This window comes from Gossypium raimondii, chromosome 13 (assembly GCF_025698545.1).
Source record: "Gossypium raimondii isolate GPD5lz chromosome 13, ASM2569854v1, whole genome shotgun sequence".
In the NCBI taxonomy this organism is placed as follows: domain Eukaryota; kingdom Viridiplantae; phylum Streptophyta; class Magnoliopsida; order Malvales; family Malvaceae; genus Gossypium; species Gossypium raimondii.
This window is the reverse complement of record NC_068577.1, coordinates 57,439,927-57,467,873: the sequence shown is the minus strand read 5'-3', so window position 1 is coordinate 57,467,873 and position 27,947 is coordinate 57,439,927. Positions and strand designations below refer to the sequence as shown.

The 27,947-nt window shown below is 34.5% G+C and overlaps 2 protein-coding genes across 3 annotated transcripts; one reads left to right on the top strand and one right to left on the bottom strand.

Annotated features, from left to right (window-relative positions):
• Nucleotides 1-1,777: 1,777 nt before the first annotated feature.
• On the bottom strand, nt 1,778-8,163 carry LOC105783974 (phytochromobilin:ferredoxin oxidoreductase, chloroplastic). The gene is made up of 8 exons (XM_012609702.2): nt 7,358-8,163; nt 5,902-6,018; nt 4,772-4,866; nt 3,774-3,867; nt 3,521-3,652; nt 3,288-3,392; nt 2,203-2,253; nt 1,778-2,114 (listed from the first exon to the last, which is right to left on the bottom strand). Exons 1-8 carry the CDS (start codon nt 7,583-7,585, stop codon nt 1,926-1,928), a joined length of 1,011 nt encoding a protein of 336 aa, XP_012465156.1. The 5' UTR covers nt 7,586-8,163; the 3' UTR covers nt 1,778-1,925.
• Nucleotides 8,164-14,519: 6,356 nt separating this feature from the next.
• LOC105782494 (protein CHROMATIN REMODELING 5) lies at nt 14,520-27,677 on the top strand. Of its 2 annotated transcripts, XM_012607265.2 has the most exons (32): nt 14,520-14,803; nt 14,915-14,991; nt 15,642-16,488; nt 16,683-16,750; nt 17,042-17,467; nt 17,859-18,083; nt 18,227-18,310; nt 19,097-19,156; nt 19,256-19,359; nt 19,527-19,578; nt 20,317-20,380; nt 20,558-20,651; nt 20,773-20,860; nt 20,942-21,076; nt 21,353-21,544; nt 21,641-21,708; nt 22,007-22,100; nt 22,206-22,330; nt 22,410-22,473; nt 22,711-22,923; nt 23,076-23,318; nt 23,416-23,526; nt 23,676-23,762; nt 23,949-24,128; nt 24,233-24,313; nt 24,456-24,701; nt 24,996-25,151; nt 25,266-25,443; nt 25,540-25,721; nt 25,975-26,328; nt 26,437-26,530; nt 26,666-27,677. In XM_012607265.2, exons 3-32 carry the CDS (start codon nt 15,741-15,743, stop codon nt 27,169-27,171), a joined length of 5,322 nt encoding a protein of 1,773 aa, XP_012462719.1. In that variant the 5' UTR covers nt 14,520-14,803; nt 14,915-14,991; nt 15,642-15,740; the 3' UTR covers nt 27,172-27,677. The 2 variants fall into 2 exon arrangements, with proteins under 2 accessions (XP_012462719.1, XP_012462718.1); XM_012607264.2 differs by lacking the exon at nt 14,915-14,991.
• Nucleotides 27,678-27,947: the final 270 nt, after the last annotated feature.

Sequence of the window (27,947 nt, the reverse complement as noted above, 5' to 3'; positions counted from 1 at the left end):
TTATGTTTAAATATGATTAAATTATTTATTATTGATAATAATAATCTTATTAAAATTTAAATAATAATAACAATAATCATTTACCAAAATAAATTTATGCTAAGGGTATTCTAGTCATTTTAGTTTTTTCTATTATGCTATTACACCTCTATTACATTCAACCAAACACAGGATTACTATTACGCCTCTATTCCATTACATTCAACCAAACAGTTGATTTGCTATTACACCTCTATTCCATTACACCTCTAATCCAATACACTTCTAATCCAATACAGCGAACTAAACGTGCTCTTAGGATAAACTAATGTTATTAGTAAATTTACATTTTAGTCATTCAACTTCAAAGAATTTATAAAATAGTCACTAAACTCTAAAAGTTTTTATTTAAGTCACTGAACTATTCGGAAATTTTTATTTTTATTTTTATTTTATTAAATCTGATTAGCAAGAGAGGATTCGACGATCAATAGGTGATCAGTACTCATTTATGAGTAGAAAAACATACTTTAGATTTCGAATCAATCTGGGTCAGTGTCGAAGATTAGAGAAAAAAGTTATTTGAATTTTGATTCATGGATTCGTAATGTTTAAAGTTGTTTCACGGAAAAAAAAAAGAATTGAACTATAAAAAAGTAAGAGGAATGTGAGATTTCAATTGATATAGGGAGTGTGAATAGAGAATGCCATACAACAGCAATTTGAACAGTTCAATGACTTAAATGAAAATTTTTGAATAATTCAAAGATCATTTTGTAGCTTTTACTAATAATTTTGTGATAGATATAATTTATCTTATTTTTATTATTGAGTAATTTTGATTTTGCTTTCCTTGTATTACTAGGGAAGAAATTAAAATATAATTAATTTGTATATATTTATTAAAATAAGTAAAATTAAAAAATTAAGACTTTGAGTTGGCATTAGAAAATAAACATAATTGGCAAAATAATATAGATTAAATAGCCTATATATGATAAATCAATCATTTATTTGTATGTAAAAGATTCTTAATCATTAACATCAAACTAAATTTAATCAATTAATCAAATATAAAATCGATAATTTATTCAATTAAATCAAAAATTGATAATTTATTCACATAAAATCGAATAAACTAATCAAATATAATTTATTCAATTAAATCGAAAATCGATAATTTATTCACATAAAACCGAATAAAATAATCAAACATAATTGATTCAATTAAATAAAAATTGATAATTTATTCTGTTTAACCAATGACTTAAAATCGAATATAAACCAAATTGCAATCAAGGGATAAACTAAAATCCAAGACAAAATATTTTTATTATTTAAAAGAATTACATTAATAGTAAATATTTTAGTCACCCAGTTAAAAATAATCGCTCAACTATTAATAATTTTCTTTATCACCTAACTATAAAAATTACAAAATAATTACCTAACTATTCAATTTTATCTTTCCAGCTAGCTAAGGTAAAAATAAAACACGTAACTGACAAAAAGGCAATTAAATAATTAAATCATCATTTTATAACTTTTCAAAATTAGATAATCAAAAGAGAAATCTATTAATAATTGGATGATCATTTTGTAATTTTGGTAAAAAGAATTACTAATAGTTGAATACTAGTGCAATTTACCCATTATATAATTATTGTTGAAGCAAAATCGAAAGCCAACCATCTACACATTCGAAAGCCAATTTCTACTTGAGAAACTTCCTTCAATTTTTCAGGCTTTTTTTTTTTTTTTAGAATTAATGTTGGAATTTTAAAGGCAAGAAAATCACTAAGAAAAACAATTAAATGTACACAAAATCTAGCTATAACATACAACAGTTCCTTACATTTGGGAGATTTATATGTGGATTATTATTCGGCACACAGACGGTGAAAAATCAAGGTTAAGAAGCAGGATTTACAAGAACCCACAAAAAGTTAGTTTCTCAAGTCATTACCAATAAACTCTCCGTTTTTATCCCAAGGCCGGTTTTCGAAACCCTTACCAATGATGCTTCGTTTCTCGTTTATAGTCCCATCCTCGATGCCGTACTCGGGGAAGTAGTCCAGGAATGTTTTGCTTCCTAGTTCATCAATCCCACTAAAAAGGAAATTTCTCAACAAATCCTACGGATTTCGCATCGATTCATTAGTTAGGTAAAGAACTGGTCACGTTGACCAAAAATCATTAAAGCTAAGTGATTCATAAATATACCTTGGCGAGCTTCTCCCCAATCAACCGTTTTAAAACTCCGTGGCCAGGATCCTGCTTTCATATGAACCAAAAAAGTCGAGAAAATAAGAAACGTTAATGCCTGCAAACTTTTATGATTTCCTGTAAAGGAATGCAGAAGACTCTAATATTATATTTTTTGGGGTTGATTCCGAGCCCGGTTTGGACTTTACCAATAGACACGATTGAACGGTAGCTATATTTGAAAGGCTAAGCCTGAAATTTGGATCTAGGATTGCTCGGCCAAACAAACTTGCCGTTATGGATATGATTCTAAGATAAATATGTTAACCATAGGAGAAGTTAAATGTAACAAAGGGTGTTGAGTCAATCCAAGAAGCGCAAGTGACAAGTATTTAGTTATGTATTAACATATTATCATGGGAATGAGTAACATTGTGAATGAGACACCGGTGTACGCAAACTACTCAAGTTTGACTCGAAAAAAACTAAAACATAATTCGGTAATTCTCAAGCCAAGCTCAAGCTTGACCAAGCCAAGCTATTGATCAAGCCGAATTCAAGCATAATAATACTCGGCTCAAACAGCTAGCAAGCCTTATCATGTTTTCGTTTTTTATATATATATTTTAAATATTTTTATATCATTAAAATACACTATTACCCTTAATCTTAACATTATTAACCTTAAGCTTAATTATCGAGCTCAAGCTTGAATACGTATGAGCTTAATTGACTTCGAACTTAAATACAAAAATTAGTAAACAAGCTCGAGAAGTTCGATTATATCTCGAGTTTGAATGTTTGATCAAGCTCGAGCAGAGTATCAAATTCTGAATTTTAAGTCCAGTTTGAGCTTGCCAATATTCGGGCTCAGCTCGGCTCGATTACACCCCTTGGAAAGAGTCAGACAATTTTATCTGCTCTTTCAGTTCTCAGACTTAAAAAAATCGATTGCAACAACAATCGATAATTTTATCTTAATTAATGTAATATTTTCTATGTCGTGCAAAAAATCAACTGTGAAGATCCTATCCGAAGCTAACAGAGATGATAGGTTCATAAAGACGAGACTGTAAGAGAAAGCAAAAATCTGGAATAATAACCTTTTCAGCTCTCCATGTTAGATATCTATGCTGGGCTTCGAGATTGCACGTAATTTGAGATGGATCAGTATCCTCCACCGCTTGCTCCATTAGCTCCAGCCATGCCTAATAGAGCATCAAGAAGTAAGAAAACTAAGCACAGTTTCCAAAAGATAATGTATCGATAATGCCAATTATCATTTGTACTTTATATCATCAGGCAATGACTGCATTTCTCAGAAGAATAACTGTACCTTGTAGTATTCCATGAACGCGGAATATAGAACTTCGTGTTTAGAATTGCTCGAACTAAACTTGGTCCATATCACTATCGGTGAGAAGAACTTTATAGATTCACTCGTAAGCTTTCCTCCCCAAGGTAAAAGCTGCATGAAATCTGTGTTCAGTCATCATTGGTACATATTTTAGAGAATCGATAAAACTGATATAAACAATTATCAATATCTGGGTTTACCATAACATGCCAGTTCCAAGCATCTCATTTACCTCGGTATACTTCAGACCTAGAGGCAATAAGCAGTCATAGTACTTTTCCTTGTAGTCTCTTCGACTAGTGACATCGTGCAAAGGATTTAGGTCCCTATAAGCGATTAACCAAGGGTAAGTTCCAAAGTCATGATTCATAAGAGCCACGCACAATCCAAGAATGAAAATTCTAAGGTCTTTGTGAATTATTTGTCAAACTTTTCATGTACAATTAATACTAATGCACAAACAAACAGGAAACCAACACTCATGTGATCAACATGAATGTTAGATCATAAAGATGGTCTAGCAATCTGGCTTGTTATCTCGATTCTTGCCCTTCCTTTCTCATTTCAGACAAAGGAAACGGATGCCTACTTGAAGTATCGGAAATACTAAACAAGTAATCAAAGCCAGACACTGGTGGTTTTACTTGCAAACGCAACATCTTGCAATGCCTATCAAATGATTCTACTTCCATCACGTCCCTTCAATGCGCCTAATTAGGACCGACATGGTATAACTGATAAATCCAAATTTTAACAAATTGAAGAATTTAAGTTCATGACTTTGCACTTTTTGATGTGCTATGTGTACCATTTGAATGTCAAGTGATTTGGAGAACCTAATAGAAGCTGAAACTGGATTTCCTGTTTCTTTTCGTTATCCACCTTGGGCAACATAACAAAAAAACAAATTCCACCATGCTAGGGCTGGGTGGATATATCTACTACAAGAGAATTACTAGAGTACTGAGCATTTGAAAAATATAGACTCACCCGGGGGCAAAGCCAGAATATCGCTTTAGGGGGCTAGAGATGAATCATAAATTTGGGGAGGGGGGCAAAGAGCAATTTTAGCATTATACTAATTTGTAATTTCATATATTTTGAAGGGTCTAAATGACCAATTTACCATTTGTAGGAGGGGGCCAAGGCCACTGCCTACCCCCCTTGTCTATGCCCCTGATCTTGCCACTCATGTTCTACAAATAATGAAAAAAAATAAACAAAACTTACAACACAACTATGTTCATGTTAGCAGTAGTGAAGAAGTTGCCACAAAATATGGGTAGATCAAATTCTGGTTTCGGAAAGGCAGCAAAATCTAATACCTGCCAAGATAAAGATAGAACAAAGTTAGCATTACAAAAAACATAAACCATACTAGATTATAACAAACCCGCGATGTGGGTGAAAAAAATTATGTAAGAAATATATTTATAAAAAATTTATTTAAAAACAAATGAGACTTTAGATGAAATAGTAAAGTTGAGATATTGAAAGCTATGATGTCTCAGGCACAAATCCTGTCATATGTATAATTTTTTTAGCTTTCATATAAAAATATAAAAAGACAAAAAAAAAAACCCTCATAGTAATCTCTTACTTTGTAAAAGGAATGGGTTTTTGGTAATTTCCTAATTGAGTTAAGGCCTGATTGATAAGTAACATCAGCTTAGTCAAACACTTAAAGAATAGTATAGATTATGTACCAAAAAATCTACAGAAAAAAAAAAAGAAAGAACCAAGGATTCTACTAGAGAAATAATCTCTAGAACTATCTTGGTCAAACAAAAGATCTCAACAGCCATAGAGAGAGCATCTCTTCTCTTGAACCCTGCATTACTTGTCACAGAACCGGTTTCTTATTCTTCGTTTCAATATAAGACCTCGATCAGCTTTTGGGACAAATTCCATACACTAATATGGTCTCTGAAATAATGTATTACATCGTATCTTCAGAGCATAAATCTTGTTTTTAATTTCTCTTTGTTAAAAAAAATGAACTTTCACATTTCTAAAGACTCCACAGATCAAGAATGCAATAAAATACAGCACGACAAGACCAATGTTTGGAAAACTAAAGACTAAGGCTTTTACAAAACTCGAGAGATTAAGATAAATATAAACGATGAGAGTCAAATTGCTGCTTGTGTACTTCTAATGAGTTATATGAAGAACTTACTACAGTGATCATGAGAAATATGTCAAGAATAAATCCGAGATATTAACACGTTGTAACGAGTACAAAAAGTATAAGAAGAAAACCTTTTTTTTTTTTGCTTTTCAAGTTGTAAAACCCAGCAGTGTCTTAATGCTGATTTAACGACTCAAAACATTAAAGGTAATGGATTAGAAGATAATACCTGCATAGCTTCACCTTCAATGCTCATACTTCTAAGTAGTCTGATTTTGGGAGTTTCGAATGATAACATTTCAAGCCTTGTTTGTTCATCCATTGCGATCATAGAACCATACTTTTCCTGAAGTGGCATAAAATATTTAGATTGCAATAAAAGCAGAAAAAATCAACATTAAATCAAGAATTCACATCAAACCAAGAATATATATGTATCAGTATGTCAATTGTAGCAATGCTCATCACAACATTAAAAAACAACAAAGTTAGTGGAAGCAAGAAATATTGGACTAGCTCAAAATCTTTATGTCTAGTTTGAAGCTAACACTTTGTTTCCGTGAGAAACCCCTAAAAATTGAACTTGGCAAGATTAATTGTCGGATTTTGGGCTAATCCAATGATAACAGCCAAAAACTTCATGCTTTGAAATAAAAACCCTAAAGAACTATAGCCATCATGTGCTCCTTTTAAACTAAATTCTCGCTCATTCTTATCAATAAAAAGGCATGATGAATTGCAAGTATCGAGCAGCAAGAACCTTGTGCTCCAGTAGGACCAGTACAGGATCCTGAAATGTTTCTGCTATTTTTCTTTTCAAGCAAAATTAACTCAAATACCAGATAGTATAAACACATGGCCCATTCTTAAAGGCATTATTTTGATCCAATGTATGTGACAATAAATGGCCATTCTTGCGCGGAGTGATTTCTGACTTTTTCAAGAGAAGTCTTCAAAGTGACGTCCGCCTAGAGCCAGAGGACCCCTCAACACGTCCGGTATTGTCCCAGGCCGGAGTTTTGTCTCCCAACTCCGTTGAGAGCCTGAGCTGGAGACAGGGTTCATGGAGCAGGAGCGTCTAGTTGGATCGGGCCATGCGCCACCAAGGAAATGGTGCCCATTTTCATCAATTCGGGCTCTCGACAGAGCCGGGAAACAAAAACCCGACCTGGGACAACACCGAAGTGTTGAGGGATCCTCCACCTCCGGACAGACAACACTTCGAAGACTCCTCCCATGGGAATCGAAAATCCCTCAAGAATTCTAAACCAGAATGAACAAGATGAAAGAAAATTTCCCTATGGAAAAAGCAAAAACTCAATCCTACTTCATGAATTAAGTGGAGTAATAATTTGTGAAGATATTGCCAAAAGTATACTCCATAATCCATATCAGTAATGTTCCTCAACTAAACATCGAATAGACACAAAATGTATAGTAAAATACATTTCAACATGGAAATTAGATAAAAGTAACACAGATTATTCATCCATATAGCACTGTATGTCTGCATCAGTAACTCTAACCTAAAAATCCCATAGATTTAAACCCAAAAAAAACCTCCAAACTGAAAAGGCTGAGAACATATATAGTAAAAACAACACTAAACCCAAAAAAAACAACCCATAAATTCTCATTAAAAGGTTCAAAAAAAGAAAGAAAAAAAAACCACAGAACCCATTTACCTGTAGAGGAGAAGGAAGCAAAAGGGTATGTCGTTTAGTTTCATCAAGAGCAAAATGAATGAAGTTCTGGTAAGAAATTGCAGAGACTTGAAGCAAACAATGCCTTTTCTTCTTCCTTTTACTCCACTGAGAGTTACCATTATAGTTAATGGTCATTAATGGCGGACGAGGTTTCAACATTAAGCTTAAACTTAAGCTTAATGACGATGAAAAAGAACAACAATCCATTTTTCTTTTGAAAAAGGGTAAAAAAGAAATGAAAAAAACTAAGGATTCATTACATTTTGGGTTGAGTTCATGATTTTTTTTTTAAATGTGATTTTCTAGAACTGGAAAGTTTTTTTTCTTTCTTTTTTATAGCTATATAAAATGAGGATCTTTGGGTTTTCGCCACGTGTACTGAAAAAAAACACCATCATCTCACAAAGCACGTGGAGGTAGCCCCACCATTAAGTCTCCGCGGTATCATCGACGGCGAGTTCATGAGCTTCCTCCGCCGGCGTCAGATGCTGAAATATCGATACCGTCAATCTTCTCCGACCTCATGAGACAAGGAATGGCGCCGTTTCTCGCCATCTCGACGGTAACAACAACGAAAAAACAAAACTGGAGCTAAATTAAAAGAAGGCGAAATTTTTTATATGGTGCTAATGTAGAGGGTCCGAGTGTTGATGGTTATGATGTCGGATGGAACCGCCGATTCGGCGATCGGGGCAATTAACCTTACCGGAATTCTAGTCGGATCGCACATGGACTTAATTCGGGTAAGGAATTTCACAAGTTTTCGTAATTTTAGCTTAAGCAAGGATTCGATTTTAGGTAAAAATATAAGTTTAAAAAATGAGTTGTAAAAAATAAGGTTAGTAATCTAAACGAGTCTTATCTCGTTCTCGTCTAGCCTGAATTTGTTTTCTTTTTATATTTTTAATTAATTATTATATTAAATTAACATAATATATAAATGTTCGAGAGTTAAAATTTATTATTATATTAATTTTAAAACTATTATATCATCTTTTCGACAACTATTTAACGATTAATGATAAAAAGAAAACACAAAATCAAATAATTGAATTATCATTTAGTTGTGAATTATTATTCTTAAACCCTCTTTGTTTTACATTCACTTTTAAATTTTATTTTAACTTAAAATTTATTAATTCTTTTAATATTATGGACCAAAACAAAAATTATTAATAGTTGGATGATCAAAAATAAATTTATTAATAATTGGGTGACTATAAGTGTAGTTTATCCTTTAAAATGTTTGGTTGTGTCATGTATCTAGACGTATTCATAGGTTAGATTTCCTATCGAAGCCCAAATATTCATCCTAAATTTAAAAGATTTAGACAAAAATATTAAATTCAAAAACAAACTCGGAAAAAAATGAGGCTCGTTTAAAATTTAGGTGACCCATTTTCTTTGTTTATAATATAATGCATTAAGTTTTATATATATTATATAATTTATAACATATAAAAACTAAATCTTTAGTAATATATAATACTAAAATATAAATATTTTTTAAAATGTTAAGATAATTATCTATAAAATTTTAATAAATAATAAAATATATATAATTAGGGGAAACTACACCAAATGTCATTAAATTATTAGTAAGTTTACGTTTTGGTCACTAAACTATTCGAAAGTTTTTATTTAAGTCTCTAAACTATTTTAAAATTTTATTTAAGTCACTGAGCTATTTTTTTTAAGTCTAGCTAACGAGCGCCAAGCGACTATACGACGACCGGTACGGTAGATCGGTACATATCGACGAGTAGAAGAACATTTATTAAGTCCAAGTTGATTTGACGATCAATGTAAAAAAATAGATAAGAAAAGTGTTTGGAATTTGGTTCACAAATTTATGATGTTCAACGTTGTTTCTTAGATCCCATCCAACAACTCGTCGCAATTTAATTGATCTTCTAGACTTAAAAAATAGCAGCTTCGATGAATTTAAGTTAATAAATTTTACCACATTTGTACATGTATCATTGTTAACAAATTACTAGTGTCATGAGCTGTATATCAAAGCTTGTGACCATTGCGCACAAAACGTCCCATAGAAGTCAACTTATCAAATGGGGCTCATTTGACCCACAAAAACTAACCCAATTCGCAAAACCCATAGAAAAATTCATCTACTTGAAGCCTTTGTGGCTTAGTGAAACACTCTAGTAATAAATAGTGTAAGCCCTAAAGGGATAAGATTGTATATATTTTAAATCCCTTAAGACTCTCAATTGTAGATAGGCTCTAATCTCGACAGTCGATGTAAATCAATCTGTATGGTTGGTTTTGGGGGAGCCCAACTATAAATAGAGGTATATCGTCATTTATATTCACTTAGTTGTAAACCTTCAAAGTAATAGAATACTTTTGAGAGTATTTACTGAAACACTTGACGTGTTATTTTCCTTTGATTCTTTTATTCTTCGTTGCTCTTTCGATTCAAGTTTACTTCTTCTTTGCTTCGGTGCTTTAGAGAGTTTTTGCAATAATTATATTATTTAGAGAGTAGGCTGACTTAGGCAATATTTAAATCTAAAAAATTGCCTAAGGGCGCATGGTTTGCTAGACAAAAGGTCTAGCCCCATAACACTAGTCGTTGCCTAGTTGTATTCTGACTATAATAAATAAGTCACTTTATCACTCTCTCAATATTAACCAACAAAAATTTTGAGAAAAAATAATAATTAATATTAATAGCGATATTTCTATTTGAAGTAAAGACTTTCATTAATGAAAAATGGCTAGCGGTTACAATACCATAGTGACCCAGCTCTAAAGTGAATCTCCAAGACGTCGATTGGCAACACATCACAACAAAATCCAAAGCAAAGAGCAACAAATCCTTTTTTTCTCGTGTTTTAGTAGGTGCAAGACGGACTAAGCAGTGAATACACCAATATTGTTTTTCTTTTCATTTAATTATTTTGGGTTAAGTCAAATTGCATTTTTTCCACTCCATTAAAGAAAAGGCAATTTAGTCATTGTACTGTTAAAAATTATATCTATTTTACTATTAAAAACTAGTCTCCGTACGCCAACGTGATGTACACATGGCACGCACTGTGTAATTATCTAGTTATTTTGTCCGCCATGTCAATTTTTAGCAACATAAATGCATAATTTTTTAACATAAATGATTAGTTTTCTGTTTGATCTGTCGTACAATGACTAATTTGACCATTTTTTTAATAAAATAGGTAAAATGCAATTTAACTGTTAGTACAAAGGCGCCTCCATTGTACTTTTACCAAGTTTGGGTATGTTTTTAATGGATTTAGGTTGGAAAAGATATATATACTGTTTAACCTAAGAAATTTGCAAAAAAGAAAAATCAATTGAATCAATTTTTTATTGGTTCTTCCAGTTCATGATTCGCGATCTAATCATAGTTCATAATGGTTTGCAGGTCGACCGATTCGTATCCTTACTTTAGACTGGCATACCAGTCCATCCGATTTCAGTAATTAATATTGATGAGAATGGTCAATAATCAATTATTGGAAAACTGCATGGGTCTATCAACGCCACACATCAACTAAAGCAATAGGAGAGAGGGGTGTAAAATTTGCAAAAGTTCCATTTCAAAAATTGAAGGGAAATGACCAAGTATGTTGCACGTCATGCTAACAAAGCATCACAGGGGCAATAAGACGCGAATGCTTCATTTTAGAAGAGAACGAGTGGGACTTACACATGTCATACATTGGTTGTTACAAGGTGAAGGGCGAAATAGCTAAATTTTGGAAAATGCGAGATAGATCTAGTTGTGTTATGTAGTTTTTTTACTAGTTACTGCAGGTCACTATTTGCGATCCAACTGTGTTCATAGCTTAACCGATTCTCACCCTTACTTCAGTCCGATTAACCTGCATGTTTCAGGTTTGACCAGTTGATCCATTTTTGACAATATTGGTGAGAAGGTCTAAGAGCCAATTGTTGGAAAACTATATGGGTCTATAAACGCTACACATCGACTAATGCAATATGAGAGAATGGTGCAAATTTTGTGAAAGTTTCATTTCAAAAATTGAAGGGAAACAACCAAGCATATTATACGTCATGTCGGTGAAGCATCGTAGGGGAAAGAAGACACGGATGTTCATTTTACAATAGAACAAGTGGGACTTATGCATGCCATACATCGATTTTTATAAGGTAAATGGGTGAGAGAGCTAAATTTTGGAAAATGCAAGATAAATCTAGTTGTGCTATGTAAATTTTTTTCCAGTTTTTGCAGTTCACAATTTTTACTCCAACCACTGATTGTGGCTCAATCGATTCTTACATTACTTCGAATCAATATACTATCCAGTTCTTGATCTAGCTTATCGGACCGGTTTCAACAACACAAGCAATAAGTGTTTAAGGCCAATTTTTGAAAACTATATCGGTTTATTAACACCACATGTTGACTAATGTAATGGGAGAGAGGGGTGCAACATTTACAAAAGTTTCATTTCAAAAATCGAAGGGAAGTGATCAAGTATGCTACACGTCATGTTGACTAACATGTGCCATACATTGACAACTATAAGGTAAAAGGGTAAAGAGCTAAATTTTTGAAAATGTGAGATAGATCTAGTTGTACTATGTAATTTTTTTTTACCGGTTCTTGCAATTCATGATTTGTAGTTCAACAATAGTTTACGGTTTAACCAATTCTTACATTAATTCAGATTGGTATACCACTCAGTTCACAATCCAGCTGATTGGTTCGATTTCAACAACACTAGTGAGAAGGGTCGAGAACCAATTCTTAGAAAACTAAATGGGTTTATAAATGTCATATGTCGACTAATGTAATAGGAGAGAGTGGTGCAAAATTTGTGAAAGTTCCCTTTCAAAAATTGAAGGGAAACAACCAAGTATACTACATGTCATGCTGGCGAAGCACTGTAGGGGCAATAAGACATTTTAGAATATAATGAATGGGACTCACGTGCCATACATTGACAGTTATAAGGTAAGGGGTGAAAGAGCTAAATTATGGAAAATGCGAGATAGATCCAGTCGTGCTATGTATTTTTTTACCTGTTATTGCAATTCACAATTTGTGGTCCAAATGCAATTTGCGACTCAACCGCTTCTCACATTTACTCCAGACTAATATACCAACATGTTCTTAGTTTGATTCATCAATCAGTTTCAACAACATTTGTGAGAAAGCCCGAGAGCCAATTCTTGGATAACTATACGGGTTTGTCAACGCCACACGTCAACTAATACAGTGGGAGAGAATGGTACAAAATTTGCAAAAGTTCCATTTCAAAAATTGAAGGAAAATTGTTAAGTATGCTACACGTTATTTCAACGAAGCATTATAAGGGTGAGAATACGCAAATGCTTAATTCTATAAGAGAACGATGAGGACTCACACATTCCATACACTGACTGTTATAAGGTAAAGGATGAAATAACTAATTTTTGGAAAATGCGAGATAGATTTAGTTGTGCTATATAAATTTTTACCGGTTCTTGCAGTTCATGATTTATGATCCAACTATGGTTTGTGGCTCAACCGGTTCTCGCCCTTACTCCGAGCTGATATACTAGCTAGTTCCCAATTTGACTGGCCAGTTCAATTTCAAAAATATTGGCAAGATGTAGCAAGAGCCAATTATTGGAAAATTGTATAGGTTCGTCAATGTCACACAACAACTAACGCGATGGGAGAGAGGGGTGCAAAATTTGCAAAAGTTCCATTTCAAAAGCTGAAGGGTACAGCTAAGTATGTTACATGTTATGTCGACAAAGCATCATAAGGGCGAGAATACGCAAATGCTTTATTTTAAAGAGAATGAGTGGGACTTGCGCATGTTGTATATTGATTGTTATAGGTAAGGGGTAATAGAGCTAAAATTTGGAAAATGTGAGATAGATCTAGTCGTGCTATGTAAATATTTTTACCGGTTTTTGTAGTATACAATTTGTGGTCCAACCCGATTTGCGGCTCAACATGTTCTCATCCTTACTCTAGATTGGTATACTAACTAGTTCCTAGTTCGACTAGCCAATTCGGTTTCAACAACATTGGTGAAAATGGTTGGGAGCCAATTATTAGAAAATTACATAAGGTCCATCAATGCCACATAAGGTCCATCAATGCCACACATCAACTAATGCAATGGGAAATGATGACAAAATTTGCGAAAGTTCCATTTCAAAAACTGAAGGGAAACAACCAAGCATGCTATGTGTCATGCTGACGAAGAATTATAGGGGTGAGAAGACATGAATGCTTCATTTTAGAAGAGAACGAGTGGGATTTGCACATGCTATATGCCCATACATTAATTGTTACAAGGCATGGTGTGAAAGGGCTAAATTTTGAAAAATGTGTGATAAATCAAGTAGTGTTATGTAAAAGAGTGTAATTTGGATAGAAAACATGAGAGGCATTGAGATTGCTATGTAGACATGTTGGATGTTGAAAGGGTAATGTGGCCATGCCACATGTCCCTTGAAGGGTTTGAGAGCCCTAATCTTGCCAAATAAGCAAATATTAGAAGCAAAACATAAAAAATCCCTAAGAACATTATGTGAATAGGTTAGCTATCAAGAGGTTACGCCATCAAGTTGAGTATTCCTCAAAGTCTAATAAGCTCTAATTTTATAAAATATATATACCTTGAAAAACACAAGAGAGAATCAAAGTCATGCCATATGGATAAGTTGATGGCTAGATCGAGAATTCTCGAAATTTCGTAAAACTTGGATGGAGTCATAATCGCGCCACGTAGACGATTTAACCAAGTCAATCATCCAAAATAAATTTACAAAATCTATATTTTCATATACACAAATATTTCATTTTTTATAACAAAATTATAAAGAAAAAGTATAATAAATATACCCCTATGTATATATATCAAACCCACCACCGTAGCCGCGTACGCCGTACGATTAATCGTCCAAAAAGTCCTCCCCGACACATTCCAACACCACGTGGCTTCATTCCATTGGACACACGTAAATAGAAAAACGATATCACAAAATCAACAAAAAAAAGAGAGAAGAAATTAGGGGTTTTATTTACTTAAATTTTAATTTTAGGTTTTTTTCTTATTACACAGAGATTTTTGTTTTATTTTTAATATTTTTTTTCTATAAAACACGTTTCCCCTAAGGAAAAAAAAAAACCTACCCCTTTTATATTGCATCTCAAATAAAAAACTTCACTATTATTTTCTTCTCTAATTTTTTTCCCAATCGGACGATTAACCAAAAAAGCGCATCGTCTTCTTCCTTTGGAATCGGCACTTTTTTTCACCTTCAACTCGGCTTATCTTAGCCTCCGGCGCCGATTCAAAAGACCCGAACCACCTTGAAACCCGTAAAACCGGGAGAGACCCGAGTGAAAACGGTCTCTTCGTTTTCAAAAAAATTGGCGGCCGGTTTTCTTTAATTTTACCGGCGATTTAAAAGGTGCTTACGATTGTTAACCTTCGCATCTTTTTTTGTTTTCCAGTTATACCCAAATGAATTATTTTTTCCTTATTAGCCAAAAAATTGAACTCTCATTTTTGTTTCGTGAAGGTCAGCTTCTTTGTTCTTGATCAATAATCGGCTTTCTATGGCGGGCGATTTTGTTTTCAATTTTTTACTTTTTGAGGGTATGGATTTAGGATTGTGGATTGTTGCTTATGTTTTTGGTTTTAGGGTTTGTTAATCGATGTTTATAGTATTCGATTTTTATTTTCGTGTTTGGAGTGGCCGATCTATTGGTCGTTTTGTTTAGTTCATGGTTTTCTTCCGTTTTTTGGGTTAGGGTTTCATGATTTTGTGGATTGGTTTGGTTGGAAATTCGATCTTTTTGTGCTTGTATTCATTCTATAAGTGTTTGTGAATTTGAATTTAAGTTTGACTTTACACTCTCTTGGTCCTATTATGTGTTTCTTAGTTTAGATATGTATTTGCTCGAATGAAGTTATTGCTATGTCAAGTTTCCAGTCTTTTGTGTTGAGTTTTGAAGTTTTTGTCTGGTTTTTGGCTCCTTGCAACGTCAATAATGACTTTGAATTTGCATTTAACTATGTTCTTCTCCTTGAATTCTTTGCTTGTTCCGCAAATGTAGCAAACTGAAAAGAGTTTTAACGTTGGACATTGAATTGTTTGATTATTCAGCTAGGTGATCTTTTTTTAACCAAATTGTATTCTTTAGTGAAAATTATGTTCATTTTTCTCGAGAATATCATCCCAATTGTGTGCTCGGTTTTATCTCAAAAGGACTAAAATTTTGGCATTTGGCTGGTTGAGTACCCAGGTTCTCAGCAAAGATTGTGAAGCTTCTTTTTATTCCGTCAACCTTTTTGCATAATTTGTAAAGAGGGGAGTTCTATGCCTAGGATTTTCAAGTGAGAGGATGGCATGTTTTAGAAACTATTCAAATGACACAGTCTCACATGATGCCTTGGAAGGCAAAAGCCAGGGACGAAACAGTGGTAGGATTCTGAGCTCAGCAGAGAACGAGGACATAGATGGTACTTATAGTGAAAGAGAATTTGATATTAACATGGATGCACAGTATCAAAGTGATGGGGTTGGCATTTCAAATTCAGAGCAGAGTAGGCTGCATCATGAGGTGGCTACTGGTAATGGTGCTGGCATTTCGAATTCCAATTTTCAGCCAGCAGGAAGGAGAATAGCACCTGGGAGATGGGGTTCAACTTTTTGGAAGGACTGCCAGCCTATGGATCGCCAGGGTGGATCCGATTCTGGGCAGGAGTCAAAATCTGACCATAAGAGTTTGGAAGGCTCAGTATATAATTCATCAGATGACAGGGATGATAGGTTAGAATCAGAAGTTGACGAGGCACAAAAAGAAGTTGGCAAGTCTCAAAGGGGTCATTCTGATGTCCCTGCAGATGAGATGTTATCTGATGAATACTATGAACAGGATGGGGAAGAGCAGAGTGATACAATGCATTACAGTGGCTTTGGCAATTCTGTCGGGTTAAATACTAGGGCACAGTCAAAGCATGTTTCTGTCAGTACCAATGTGTCCAGGAGTTCAAAAGCATTGAATAAGCGTAACTATGACAATGAAGATGATAATGATGACAACAATGATGATGTAGATGCAGATTATGAAGAGGAGGAAGAAGAAGATGGTAATATACCTTCCCTTCTTGTCATCATTTGCTGCCTTATTTATGATTACTGCATTTATCATTGAGTCACTAAGGCTGACTAAACTAGTGCTTTGTGATTGATTAATTATATATAATCCTATTCTTTTAACTATACAACAGTTAATCACTACTCTTGATTTTGAGATGCCAAGTTTTTGCTGTCTTATTTGCAGAAGATGACCCTGATGATGTCGATTTTGAGCCTGACTATGGTCTTGCCAATTCTCATGCAGGGAATAAGGTTATTAAATTAGTTCTACTTACCTTCTTTTTTTGTGGCTTCAACGTTATGACTTTTATATTATTACCTCCACATTTGTAGTTTTTATAAGGCATATCTGTCATGTTAACCAATTGTCTAGTCTGGTTTTTGGCGTTATACTACAACATTGAATTATAGGGCGTGACTAAAATTATCCGTAATAAATTGTATTCTTGGTTGGTCATGAAGCTTGATGATCCATGATGGTTGTGTTTCTCATGCCTTTTCATTTGCCTGATACTTCTCCCCACTAATTTAGTTCTTAAACAGGATAAAGACTGGGATGGTGAAGATTCTGAGGAAGAAGACAATAGTCATGGTGATTTAGATGTTTCAGATGAAGATGATTCTTATTATAAAAAGAAACCTAAAGGTAGGCAACAAATTAAAGTTGGACCTAATGTAAAACCCACTAGAGAACATAAGTCCTCCAATCGACAAAGAAGAGGGAGATCATCTTTTGAGGAGGATGAATACTCAGCCGAGGATTCTGATAGTGAAAGCGATGGGGATTTCAAGAGTATGGCAAGGAGAAGTGGAAATAATCATAAAATTAATGCTCGTTCTAATACATTGACAAGCATGGGAAGAAACAATGAGATTCGTACTTCTGGTAGGTCTGTTCGGAAAGTATCATATGTTGAGAGTGAAGAAAGTGAAGAAATTGATGAAGGCAAGAAGAAAAAGACACGAAAGGTGAAGCCTGTATATCTTGTTATGGTTGATAAATCCTACTTTATGTTTTTTGTAGGCTTTTTTGATATTTTGTATTTGATGTAATTGCTTGTAAATCGGAATTTTGCTATGCGGATTATGCAAGTATTTATGTACCTTGCGGATACAATGTAATACTGACTTCAGCATTTTAGTTGCATATTTTCTATATCCATCTTATTTGAGCCTGTCTAATTTGTTCTTGATTAGTTGTGCTAGGACCATAACATTTTTTTTACCTTTAAATTCTTGGTCATTATTTGTTACTTCATATATAAAGATTGTTATATCTCTCATATTGATGCAATTATTTGATTCTAAATGCTCTTTGGTGATATTATTCTTTTCTAAGAATTTTATATCGTATGTTTAGGATGAAGCTGAAGAGGAAGATGGTGACACAATTGAAAAAGTGTTATGGCATCAACCAAAGGGCATGGCTGAAGATGCTATTAGAAACAATAGATCTACAGAGCCTGTTTTATTAAGCCACTTCTTTGACTCTGAACCAGATTGGAGCGAAATGGAATTCCTGATAAAATGGAAAGGCCAGTCACATCTTCATTGTCAGTGGAAATCTATTTCTGAGCTGCAAAATGTATGGTTTTATTTTTTATATTACTTATGTTAGTGCATGTGTTTTTTAATAGGTATAATTTTGTGGACGTTTATTTCCATTGTACTGTCTTCTCTCTCTTATTCTGATGACTTCCTCTTTGTGTTTTCTACATGATTTTGCAGCTTAGTGGTTTTAAGAAGGTTCTAAATTACACTAAAAAGGTGATGGAGGATGTGAGATACAGGAAGTCACTTTCACGTGAGGAGGTATGTTTATGTCTGTAAGCTTTTGTTTCTGAAATTCTCATTTCAACTTGCTGATATCAACTGAAGCGCTTTGGAAAATGCTCTCTTTCTGTCTTACTGAATTCATTATTTATCTAAATTCTTATGAACAAAAATTAATGCGCTGTATATTCTTCTACCGTTTGGATTTCATGGGTCATTGTCCCGGTGTATGAACAGTCAATAGGTGTAGCTCCTGTATTTAGTTTTTGGGGACTAACTATTTGAAAGAACAAGCTTTTTGGGATATGGAAAACTTTGGTGGGGAAAATTGGGACTCTGTTCATCGTAGATGTTTAATCTAGTTCTTAAAAAACTGGTTTGTATCCTTTTGTAAATTGATAATTTGTTGATTCTGCAGAACAAGGTAACCTATTAAGTTTTTGTTGGTTTTGGTCCTTATCTATATAGTCTAAGGCCTTTCTTCCTGTTGGGAATCTGGATTTGTTGCATTTTCTTATGGTGTTTATTTTGCCAATACATATTCCTATCTAGCATATATTGGGGAGTAGCTCTTTATGTTATTATCAAAACTGATTTTCCTCCCTTTTGTGATCTTTTCAAAATTATTCTTCTCATCTTGAGGTATATCATAAATCTCATTTATCTCGCTGTAAGTTGTGACTTTATAGGGGAGCACGGAATATGTGAAACAAGTTCTTCCTGCCATGGCAGGGAGACTATAGTTATATAAGCTATTATATAGGTTCTAAGTAAGCCTTTTTCTGGAAGTAGCTCATTTCTATTTTTTTTCCTATTATCTGTTAGATTGAAGTCAATGATGTGAGTAAGGAAATGGACTTGGATCTAATCAAGCAAAATAGTCAGGTTGGTTTTCATCTATTTTCTATTTCTTACATTGTTATGGTTGGTTTTCAGGGTTGTGCTACAAAACTTAATTGTAATTGGTTGATGTGTTTGTTTCAGGTGGAGAGAGTAATTGTTGATCGAATCAGGAAAGATGCCTTTGGGAATGTGATGTCAGAGTATTTAGTCAAGTGGCAGGGATTGTCTTATGCAGAAGCAACCTGGTAATGGTCTGGATTGATAGTTTAATTAATTTAAAGTTAGTCTCTACGCCACCTACTAACAGGTGTCTATTCTTGTGTGGTGCTATTGTGCTCTGGGTTCTTTTTCTTTTCTTTGTTGCTGTCTGTCCTGCTTTAGACAGCTCACTGTTATGTATTTGTTGTTTCAGGGAAAAGGATATTGATATTCCATTTGCTCAAGATGCTATTGATGAGTATAAGGTAACACGTCCTGCAGATTGTCTCTTTGTTTTACTTATTGTTACTTTTTTCTGTAGTTGGTGATCATAATATTGTCGATCCGGGTTTGTCTGCGTTTGTGGACAGTTTGCCCTTAGGCCAGTTAAGTAAATTATTCAGAGTGGCAATGTTAGAAATATCCTTGCCTTTCAACATAAAATGTCATTGCAGGCATTGCTGCATTGCCCGATGCTGTGATAGTAGATAACTTGCACTGATGTATTCAATTTTATCATTAAGTAGGTTAAAGGAAATGAATACAAGTTGGTTGTATGGTACTGAAGGTGTATATGTTGTGCAGATATGTTGATCTCTATTTTTCTTTACATGTTAAAATTGGTCTTGCTAGCCAACCTTGCTATTTGAAATTCTACAATTTGTTAAAGATTCTAGGAGATTAATTTGGGGTGTATCAATACAGTTAATTGGTGAATTGAGGGTGGTATATCTTATCACATTTCAAGCTGGTGGTTCTGCTGGTTTTGGCTATCAAACAAATACAAACCATAGTAGGCATCTGTTCGAAAGTGAAATTAGACTTGAGAAGTTGGAATTTATAATGTCCATTATAATCCAACATATATTATTACATTGTGCAACCTAATCATTTGAGTTTGCTGTTCTACTTTTGTTTCTTATTTTCTTGAATATGCTCAGATAAAAGTTTATTATCTCGTACAGTTATACCTATTAAAGACTTGTTTCTCATTCTGTAAACAGGCTCGTGAAGCTGCAATGGCTGTGCAGGGGAAAATGGTAGATCACCAGCGTAAGAAGGGAAAAGGTAAGCACTACTAACGTTTTTCTCCGTACATGTGTATGATTAAAGTTTGCATCGTACAGTCACTGACCTCTAGTCCCTCTTGAACTCGGCCTTTGTGTCTGGTAGATTTACTTTGATTAGTATCACAATTAATCATGTAAAAGGATTTTGAACTGGCTTGCATTTTTTTATCTTTAGCAAGTTTGCGGAAACTTGATGAACAGCCAGAATGGTTAAGGGGAGGACAGCTTCGTGATTATCAGCTGGAGGGTTTGAATTTTCTTGTCAACAGGTATATGCTTGTCTCTTTTGCTTTAGGTTAGCATTTTATTTTTACTTAAAATGGCCGTCTTACTCTTGAGAATTCCAGTATATTTATCTATTAATGCATGCATTTCATATTCACATTTCAGTTGGAGAAATGATACTAATGTCATCTTAGCTGATGAGATGGGTCTTGGTAAAACTGTTCAGTCTGTATCTATGCTTGGTTTTCTACAGGTACTCACATTGGCTTTTAAGAATTGCTATCTTTTACGATATTTAAGTTTATGAGTTTCTATTGATATATAAAATTTTCAGAATGCCCAACAAATACCCGGCCCGTTTCTTGTGGTCGTACCATTATCCACACTGTCAAACTGGGCTAAAGAATTTAGAAAGTGGCTTCCTGATATGAACATTATTGTATATGTTGGTACTCGTGCCAGCCGAGAGGTGAGTCTTGTTTTTCTTGTATGTATGCTCCTTTTATTCAAATAGATTTAAAATTTGCATCACGCAGTTGTCATAATATGTCTTTACATAATACCATTTTGTCTCCATCTAAATATTTGCTGTGGTGTGTAGCTCTTTTTAGTCTTTGTGTGCTTACTTTGGTTAATTTTGTTTTTGAAATTGCGTATTTACATAAGGTGGATGGTAGTTTCGAATAATTTTAACCCTTCCCATGAACCCCACCCCACTTTTTACATTTTCTTCTTTTGTTGGCAGGTATGTCAGCAATATGAATTTTACAATGACAAGAAAATTGGCAGACCTATAAAATTTAGTGCCCTGCTGACTACTTATGAAGTAGTTCTGAAGGATAAAGCAGTACTGTCTAAGATAAAATGGAACTATTTGATGGTTGATGAAGCTCATAGGTTGAAGAATAGCGAGGCGCAGTTGTACACAACTCTTTCAGTATGCCCTATTCAGTTCTTCAACTTTCTGCCTTGCATAATTGTGTTGGTTTTGTTAATTTGATTAATTTTGGATGATGCCTTTCTGTTTGCTCAGGAATTTAGCACCAAGAACAAGTTGCTTATTACTGGAACTCCATTACAAAACAGTGTTGAGGAGCTATGGTATTATTTCTTTTCTATGTATTAGAATGATTATTGGAAGTTTTTTTTTATTTTCTACATTTTTTTAGATAGATGCTAGAATAGATTTATTTCAAAGCTGATTTTTTTATCCCTGATATCAACATTATTTTGCATTACACGACCAAGTTTCTTTGCCTTCTTTTCATTGTATTTTATAACAGAATTAAGTTCCTTGAGGATAAAATTGTTCTGCCAAAATTTGATCTTATTAAAATTCTTCTGTGCCTTAATATTGAGGTATATTCCATTATTTACATCCATGAAAAATATTCCACAGGGCTCTGCTTCATTTCCTTGATCCTGACAAGTTCAAAAATAAGGATGATTTTGTTCAAAATTACAAGAATCTTAGTTCGTTTAATGAAATTGAGGTATGACATTAAAAATTTAAAAGTGATCTCATCTTTTTATCATGTTTCGTAGGTTGTTAAGATATTTATTTGACTTGATCTAAATGAAAGCCTGTGTTTACATAGCTTGCTAATCTTCACATGGAATTGAGGCCTCACATTCTTCGAAGGGTTATCAAAGATGTAGAGAAGTCTTTGCCTCCAAAAATTGAGCGTATCCTTAGGGTTGAGATGTCCCCACTTCAGAAACAGTAAGTCGTAAATATCTTTTGAATAAGTTGTACTTTTTTCTATTGCATAAACATGGGGTACTATTTGTATTTTATGAAGGTATTATAAGTGGATTTTGGAACGCAACTTCCATGACTTAAATAAAGGTGTTCGTGGCAATCAGGTTAGCATCTCTTATTATTTTTTTGGCTTGATGATTTTATCTCTGCTGAAGCTTGTTTGTGGTGTTTGTCTTCCTTTGTTTTGGTTTTTCTTGTATTTTGTTACTGATAAAAGTATGCAGTATATAGATAAATTTTATATTCCTGTAGAAACAGTGTACAGAGTTTTGTTTCCTTTCTTGTAATTGTCAAGCAGTATTACCAGTTAGTGAAATGAGGTATTTTCTTTTAAATTGCAGGTCTCACTTTTAAATATAGTAGTCGAGCTGAAGAAATGCTGCAATCATCCCTTCCTGTTTGAAAGTGCTGATCATGGTTATGGTGGGGACACTGGCATGAATGATATTAGTAAAATGGAGAGAATTATATTAAGCAGTGGGAAGCTTGTTATACTTGACAAGTTGCTTATGAGGTTGCATGAAACAAAGCATCGTGTTTTAATCTTTTCCCAGGTCTGTACTGGATTTTGTAAATATACTTCTGAACCGCTTGTTTCCTTCAATATTGTTATTCTCATCAGTGATTGGCTGGTCTTTATGTTTTTAATGGATGATATGTCTGGTTAAGTTACGCAATCTGGTGGTTTTAATCTGGTGTTTTCCAGATGGTTAGAATGCTGGATATATTAGCCGAGTACATGTCACTCAGAGGATTCCAATTCCAGAGGCTTGATGGTAGTACAAAGGCGGAGTTGCGACAGCAGGCTATGGATCATTTCAATGCACCTGGAAGTGATGATTTTTGCTTCCTTCTTTCTACTCGGGCTGGTGGGCTCGGTATCAACCTGGCAACTGCAGACACTGTCATAATATTTGATTCTGACTGGAACCCCCAGAATGACTTACAGGTGTCAAGCTTGACAGTGCTTTTCCCAGCATCATTTTCTATGTTTCCAATGAAAAATTTAGTATTTTATTCATGCATACTGTTTTATTGTGCTTCAGGCAATGAGTAGAGCTCACAGAATTGGGCAACAAGAAGTTGTCAACATTTACAGATTTGTGACAAGCAAAAGTGTTGAGGAAGACATCCTGGAGCGAGCTAAGAAGAAGATGGTCATTTTCTTTAACTTGCATGAATGTGTTCCTATATATTCTTAAATGCATTTATTAATGTACATTATGTGAAAGGGGGCCTAATTTAACTCTTTTATTCTGCATTTAAAGAGTAATTTTATGCGTTTTCTTCCGGGTGCTTTCTATAGGTGCTTGACCATTTGGTGATCCAAAAGTTAAATGCAGAGGGTAGACTGGAAAGAAAGGAAACAAAGAAAGGGGCTTATTTTGACAAGGTAAGAATATGTCTCGAAGCAATTGCTCAAGTCTGTAGTTGTTAATATGTTGTTTGTTTGGCTTTTGGTTGTTGGAACTGACTACATAATTGACCACTTCTTTCTTGGAAATATCTTGTGGTTTTGATGCGTATAAATTTTTAACAATTTCTTTGACATAATTCTACATTTCTTTTACCATTCCAGAATGAATTATCAGCAATTTTGAGATTTGGAGCTGAAGAATTGTTCAAAGAGGATAAAAATGATGAAGAAAGCAAAAAAAGGCTGTTAAGTATGGATATCGATGAAATTCTTGAAAGAGCCGAAAAGGTTGAGGAGAAAGTCAGTGAAGAGGAAGGGAATGAATTATTGAGTGCTTTTAAGGCAAGCAACTAATACTTTGTTATTGTGGTGGAGTTTTTTGTAATAGTTTTACAGATTATTTCAAGTCTTATGAAATTGGTTTCTATTACTTTCATCTTGCTCAGGTTGCAAATTTTTGTAGTGCTGAAGATGATGGGTCTTTCTGGAGTCGTTGGATAAAACCAGATGCCATTGCCCAAGCAGAAGTATAATCCTAATATTTTCTATTAATCTTATTTTTACCAAAAGTTTTTGACTATTGCTTGTACATTTTCAAGTTTAATGTTCTGTGTTTTTTATTAGACAATTTGTTGGATCCATCTGCCTAAGTTATTCTTTTTGCATTAGGATGCTCTAGCTCCTCGTGCTGCAAGAAATACCAAGAGTTATGCTGAGACAAGTCAACCTGAGAGAAGTAACAAAAGAAAGAAGAAGGGATCTGATCTTCAAGAGCAGCAGGAGAGAGTTCCAAAGCGCCGTAAATCAGAATACTCTGCCCCCTCGGCACCAATGATTGAGGGAGCAACTGCTCAAGTGAGAGGATGGTCTTATGGGAATCTGCCTAAGAGAGATGCATTGCGTTTTTCTCGAGCGGTATGGTTTCTAGTCTTCTGCAATTTGTTGTGCATATGCACCATATCCGTCCTTTTTAAAAAAAAAATTTGCAGTTTGTTATAGATATTGCTACTTAAAATAGCATCCCGCATATTTTCTTTAGAGCAACCTGTGCAGCATGAAAGTTCTCTGAAGTTAATTTAATACATATGATTCTCGTCTACCTCTTTCTTTTTAAGCAATAGGTGGCAACGTAATGTTTTAGTTAATCAGAGTTCAGAATCATACTTTTTAGTTTTTCTAGTTACAGGCAATTTTTTTATGGCTCATCAGGTTATGAAATTCGGGAATGAGAGCCAAATCACCTTGATAGCAGAGGAAGTTGGTGGTGCTGTTGCAGCAGCTCCACTTGATGCGCAGATTGAGCTCTTCAATGCCCTAGTTGAAGGATGCAGGGAAGCTGTTGAAGTAGGAAATATAGAACCTAAGGTTCGTTGAAAGAGTTATTAATTATATTTGGTTCCAATTCCTACACCGTCATCCTTTATTTGTTTCAATTCTAGAGCATTTTGTGACTAACATTTATTTGGTAATTGCCTGCAGGGACCATTATTAGATTTCTTTGGTGTTCCTGTTAAGGCAAATGATCTGGTTAATCGTGTCCAAGAACTTCAGCTCTTAGCAAAACGAATAAGTCGTTACGAGGATCCCATAAAACAGTTCCGTGTGTTGATGTACCTTAAACCCTCTAATTGGTCTAAAGGGTGTGGGTGGAATCAGAGTATGTCTATCCCATTTTTATTCTCTGTTATAGGCAACATAATTAAATGAAAATTGCTGTGGACTTATCTTATTTTATCCTGTTAATTGTCACTAGTTGATGATGCAAGATTGCTTCTGGGAATATACTACCATGGATTTGGTAATTGGGAAAAGATAAGATTAGATGAAAGGCTTGGCCTCACAAAGAAGATTGCTCCTGCTGAACTTCAGCACCATGAAACCTTTCTGCCACGTGCACCTAATTTGAAGGAGCGTGCTAATGCACTCTTGGAAATGGTATTTCTCCTATGCAGTATTGTTCTTAATGTTTAATAAAAAATGAATTCGTCTCTTTTTTTTCTATTTAAATAGAATAGTAAATCTAGTTGATTGGTTTAATTTTGGTTCTGTTGGGAAATTCTTGCTTTATTTACTTGTATGGAAACATTTTGCTTATGTTGTTTGTAGAAAATCTAGTGCCTGCTTGCATGCTTTGTATGCTGTGCTTTTAGGCTTCATATTATTCTCAAACTGGGACCTATCTCCACAGGAACTTGCAGCTGTTGGTGGTAAGAATGCTGGTGTCAAAGCTGGTCGTAAACCTTCGAAGAAGGAAAAGCAGAATCCTCTAAACGTATCGATATCTCGTGTCAGAGACAAGAAAGGTAAACCGGGTTCTACTAAGGTCAGTTTTAAAATGGGTAGGGACAAAACCGAGAGACCTCAGAAAGTTGAACCTTTAGTTAAAGAAGAAGGTGAAATGTCTGACAACGAGGAAGTATATGAGCAGTTTAAGGAAGTGAAGTGGATGGAATGGTGTGAAGATGTTATGATTGACGAAATAAAAACCCTTCGTCGGCTCCAAAGATTGCAGACTACTAGTGCAGATCTTCCCAAGGATAAGGTTTACTATTCTATTCTGAATCCCTCTTTTTATGTCTCTTTGATTTGATTTGATTTTTTATTTTTGCAAGCCGGATTTGTGCTCACTCCATGTTCTATTTTCTTCCAGGTACTTTCGAAAATTCGGAACTATTTGCAGCTTCTTGGAAGGAGGATAGATCAAATTGTCTTAGAACATGAAGACGAGCCCTATAGACAAGATCGTATGTGGTTCTTCATACTGTTTAATTAAGTTTTAGTTCGTTAATCACGCATTTGGTCTCTCTTGTGTGCACATTCACATTTTAGGACTTTGTCGTTAGATAATTTCTTTTATTTAATTTCAATTATCGTTGCAGGGATGACCATGCGTTTATGGAACTATGTCTCTACATTTTCAAATCTTTCTGGTGAGAGGCTTCATCAGATTTATTCGAAGCTTAAGCAGGAACAGGACGATGATGGTGTTGGACCTTCCCATATGAATGGTTCCACACCTGGCCATGTTGATAGAGACGGTGATCCTAATTTCTTCCCTCCTTTTTCACGTTCTACCGATAAGCAACGAGGGCATAAGAAGAATGCAACGGCACATCAAACATCACAACCGAATCATAAAGGCATCGATACCGCAAAGTTTGAAGCTTGGAAACGATGGAGAGCAGAAACGGTTAACCATCCTCAACTTCAACCCCCAACTCAAAGACCTCTGAACAATGGTAGTACTCGTGTAGTAGACCCAAACTCATTGGGGATTCTCGGGGCAGGACCATCTGATAAACGTCTTGTTAATACCGAACGGCCATTTCGGATGCGTCAAACTGGATTTCCACAAAGGCAAGGTTTTCCCTCAGGCATCAAGTAAAAGCTTTCAAGCACTGTGCTGGATGATAGTCGATAGAAAATGAATTACGCTGATTTGCTTCGACCTTGTGGCATTGACTGCTTCAGCCATTGAATACTCTCAGCGATTCTTTTTCCACCATGGGAATAAAAATCTGCTATCCGAATCTTTATGGCTGGATCGGACAAGTTACCACCAGATGGGAGTTGCATCGATGTAAAAAGACGGCTCATGAAGAACACAAAAGATCGACTAACATGAGCAGACAGGGAATTGCAGTGACCTCGCAACCATTTTTTTCTCCAACCTTTTTTGTTTTCCGAAGTAAGTCAAGTATTTTGTTTACGTATATAGCACAGGAATAGCAGGGAAAAGAAAAACAGAAAATGTCGATTCAATTTCGAAAAATACATGCATGAGATGTGTTTTACCATGGCAGAAGTGTACATTATTAGGGTATGTATTTTTGCTTCAAAAAAGATGCAAATTTTGTTAGCAATAATATTGGCATAAATTTGCTTCTGGTATACTATTTGAGACCTTGTGTTTATATAAAAAAAATAGTTTGAACCGGACTGGACTAGCGGAATGGATTGGTTGGATTAGGTATTAGTTTGGAGAGGGGTTTTGAATCGGTTGATCTTGGAATCGGTACGGATCGATTGAATTTGGTAGTTGAAATGAATTTTTAATATTCTTTTATGAATCATTTAATGATTTAATTAATTGAACTGGATAGATCGATTGGATCAATAAATAGGTGGTCTGATCAGTTCGATCACTGGTTTAGTTCTGAA

What these genes read in the sequence shown, in the direction of transcription:
- LOC105783974 (XM_012609702.2), bottom strand. Translation starts at nt 7,585, where the DNA reads ATGGATTGTTGTTCTTTTTCATCGTCATTAAGCTTAAGTTTAAGCTTA. An exon ending in TTGAAGGTGAAGCTATGCAG is followed by an intron (nt 4,867 to 5,901) that starts GTATTATCTTCT and finishes TTATCTTGGCAG; the next exon opens with GTATTAGATTTTGCTGCCTT. An exon ending in TTGGGGAGAAGCTCGCCAAG is followed by an intron (nt 2,115 to 2,202) that starts GTATATTTATGA and finishes CGAAATCCGTAG; the next exon opens with GATTTGTTGAGAAATTTCCT.
- LOC105782494 (XM_012607264.2), top strand. Translation starts at nt 15,741, where the DNA reads ATGGCATGTTTTAGAAACTATTCAAATGACACAGTCTCACATGATGCC. An exon ending in CTATGCTTGGTTTTCTACAG is followed by an intron (nt 20,861 to 20,941) that starts GTACTCACATTG and finishes TAAAATTTTCAG; the next exon opens with AATGCCCAACAAATACCCGG. An exon ending in AGCGAGCTAAGAAGAAGATG is followed by an intron (nt 23,527 to 23,675) that starts GTCATTTTCTTT and finishes TGCTTTCTATAG; the next exon opens with GTGCTTGACCATTTGGTGAT.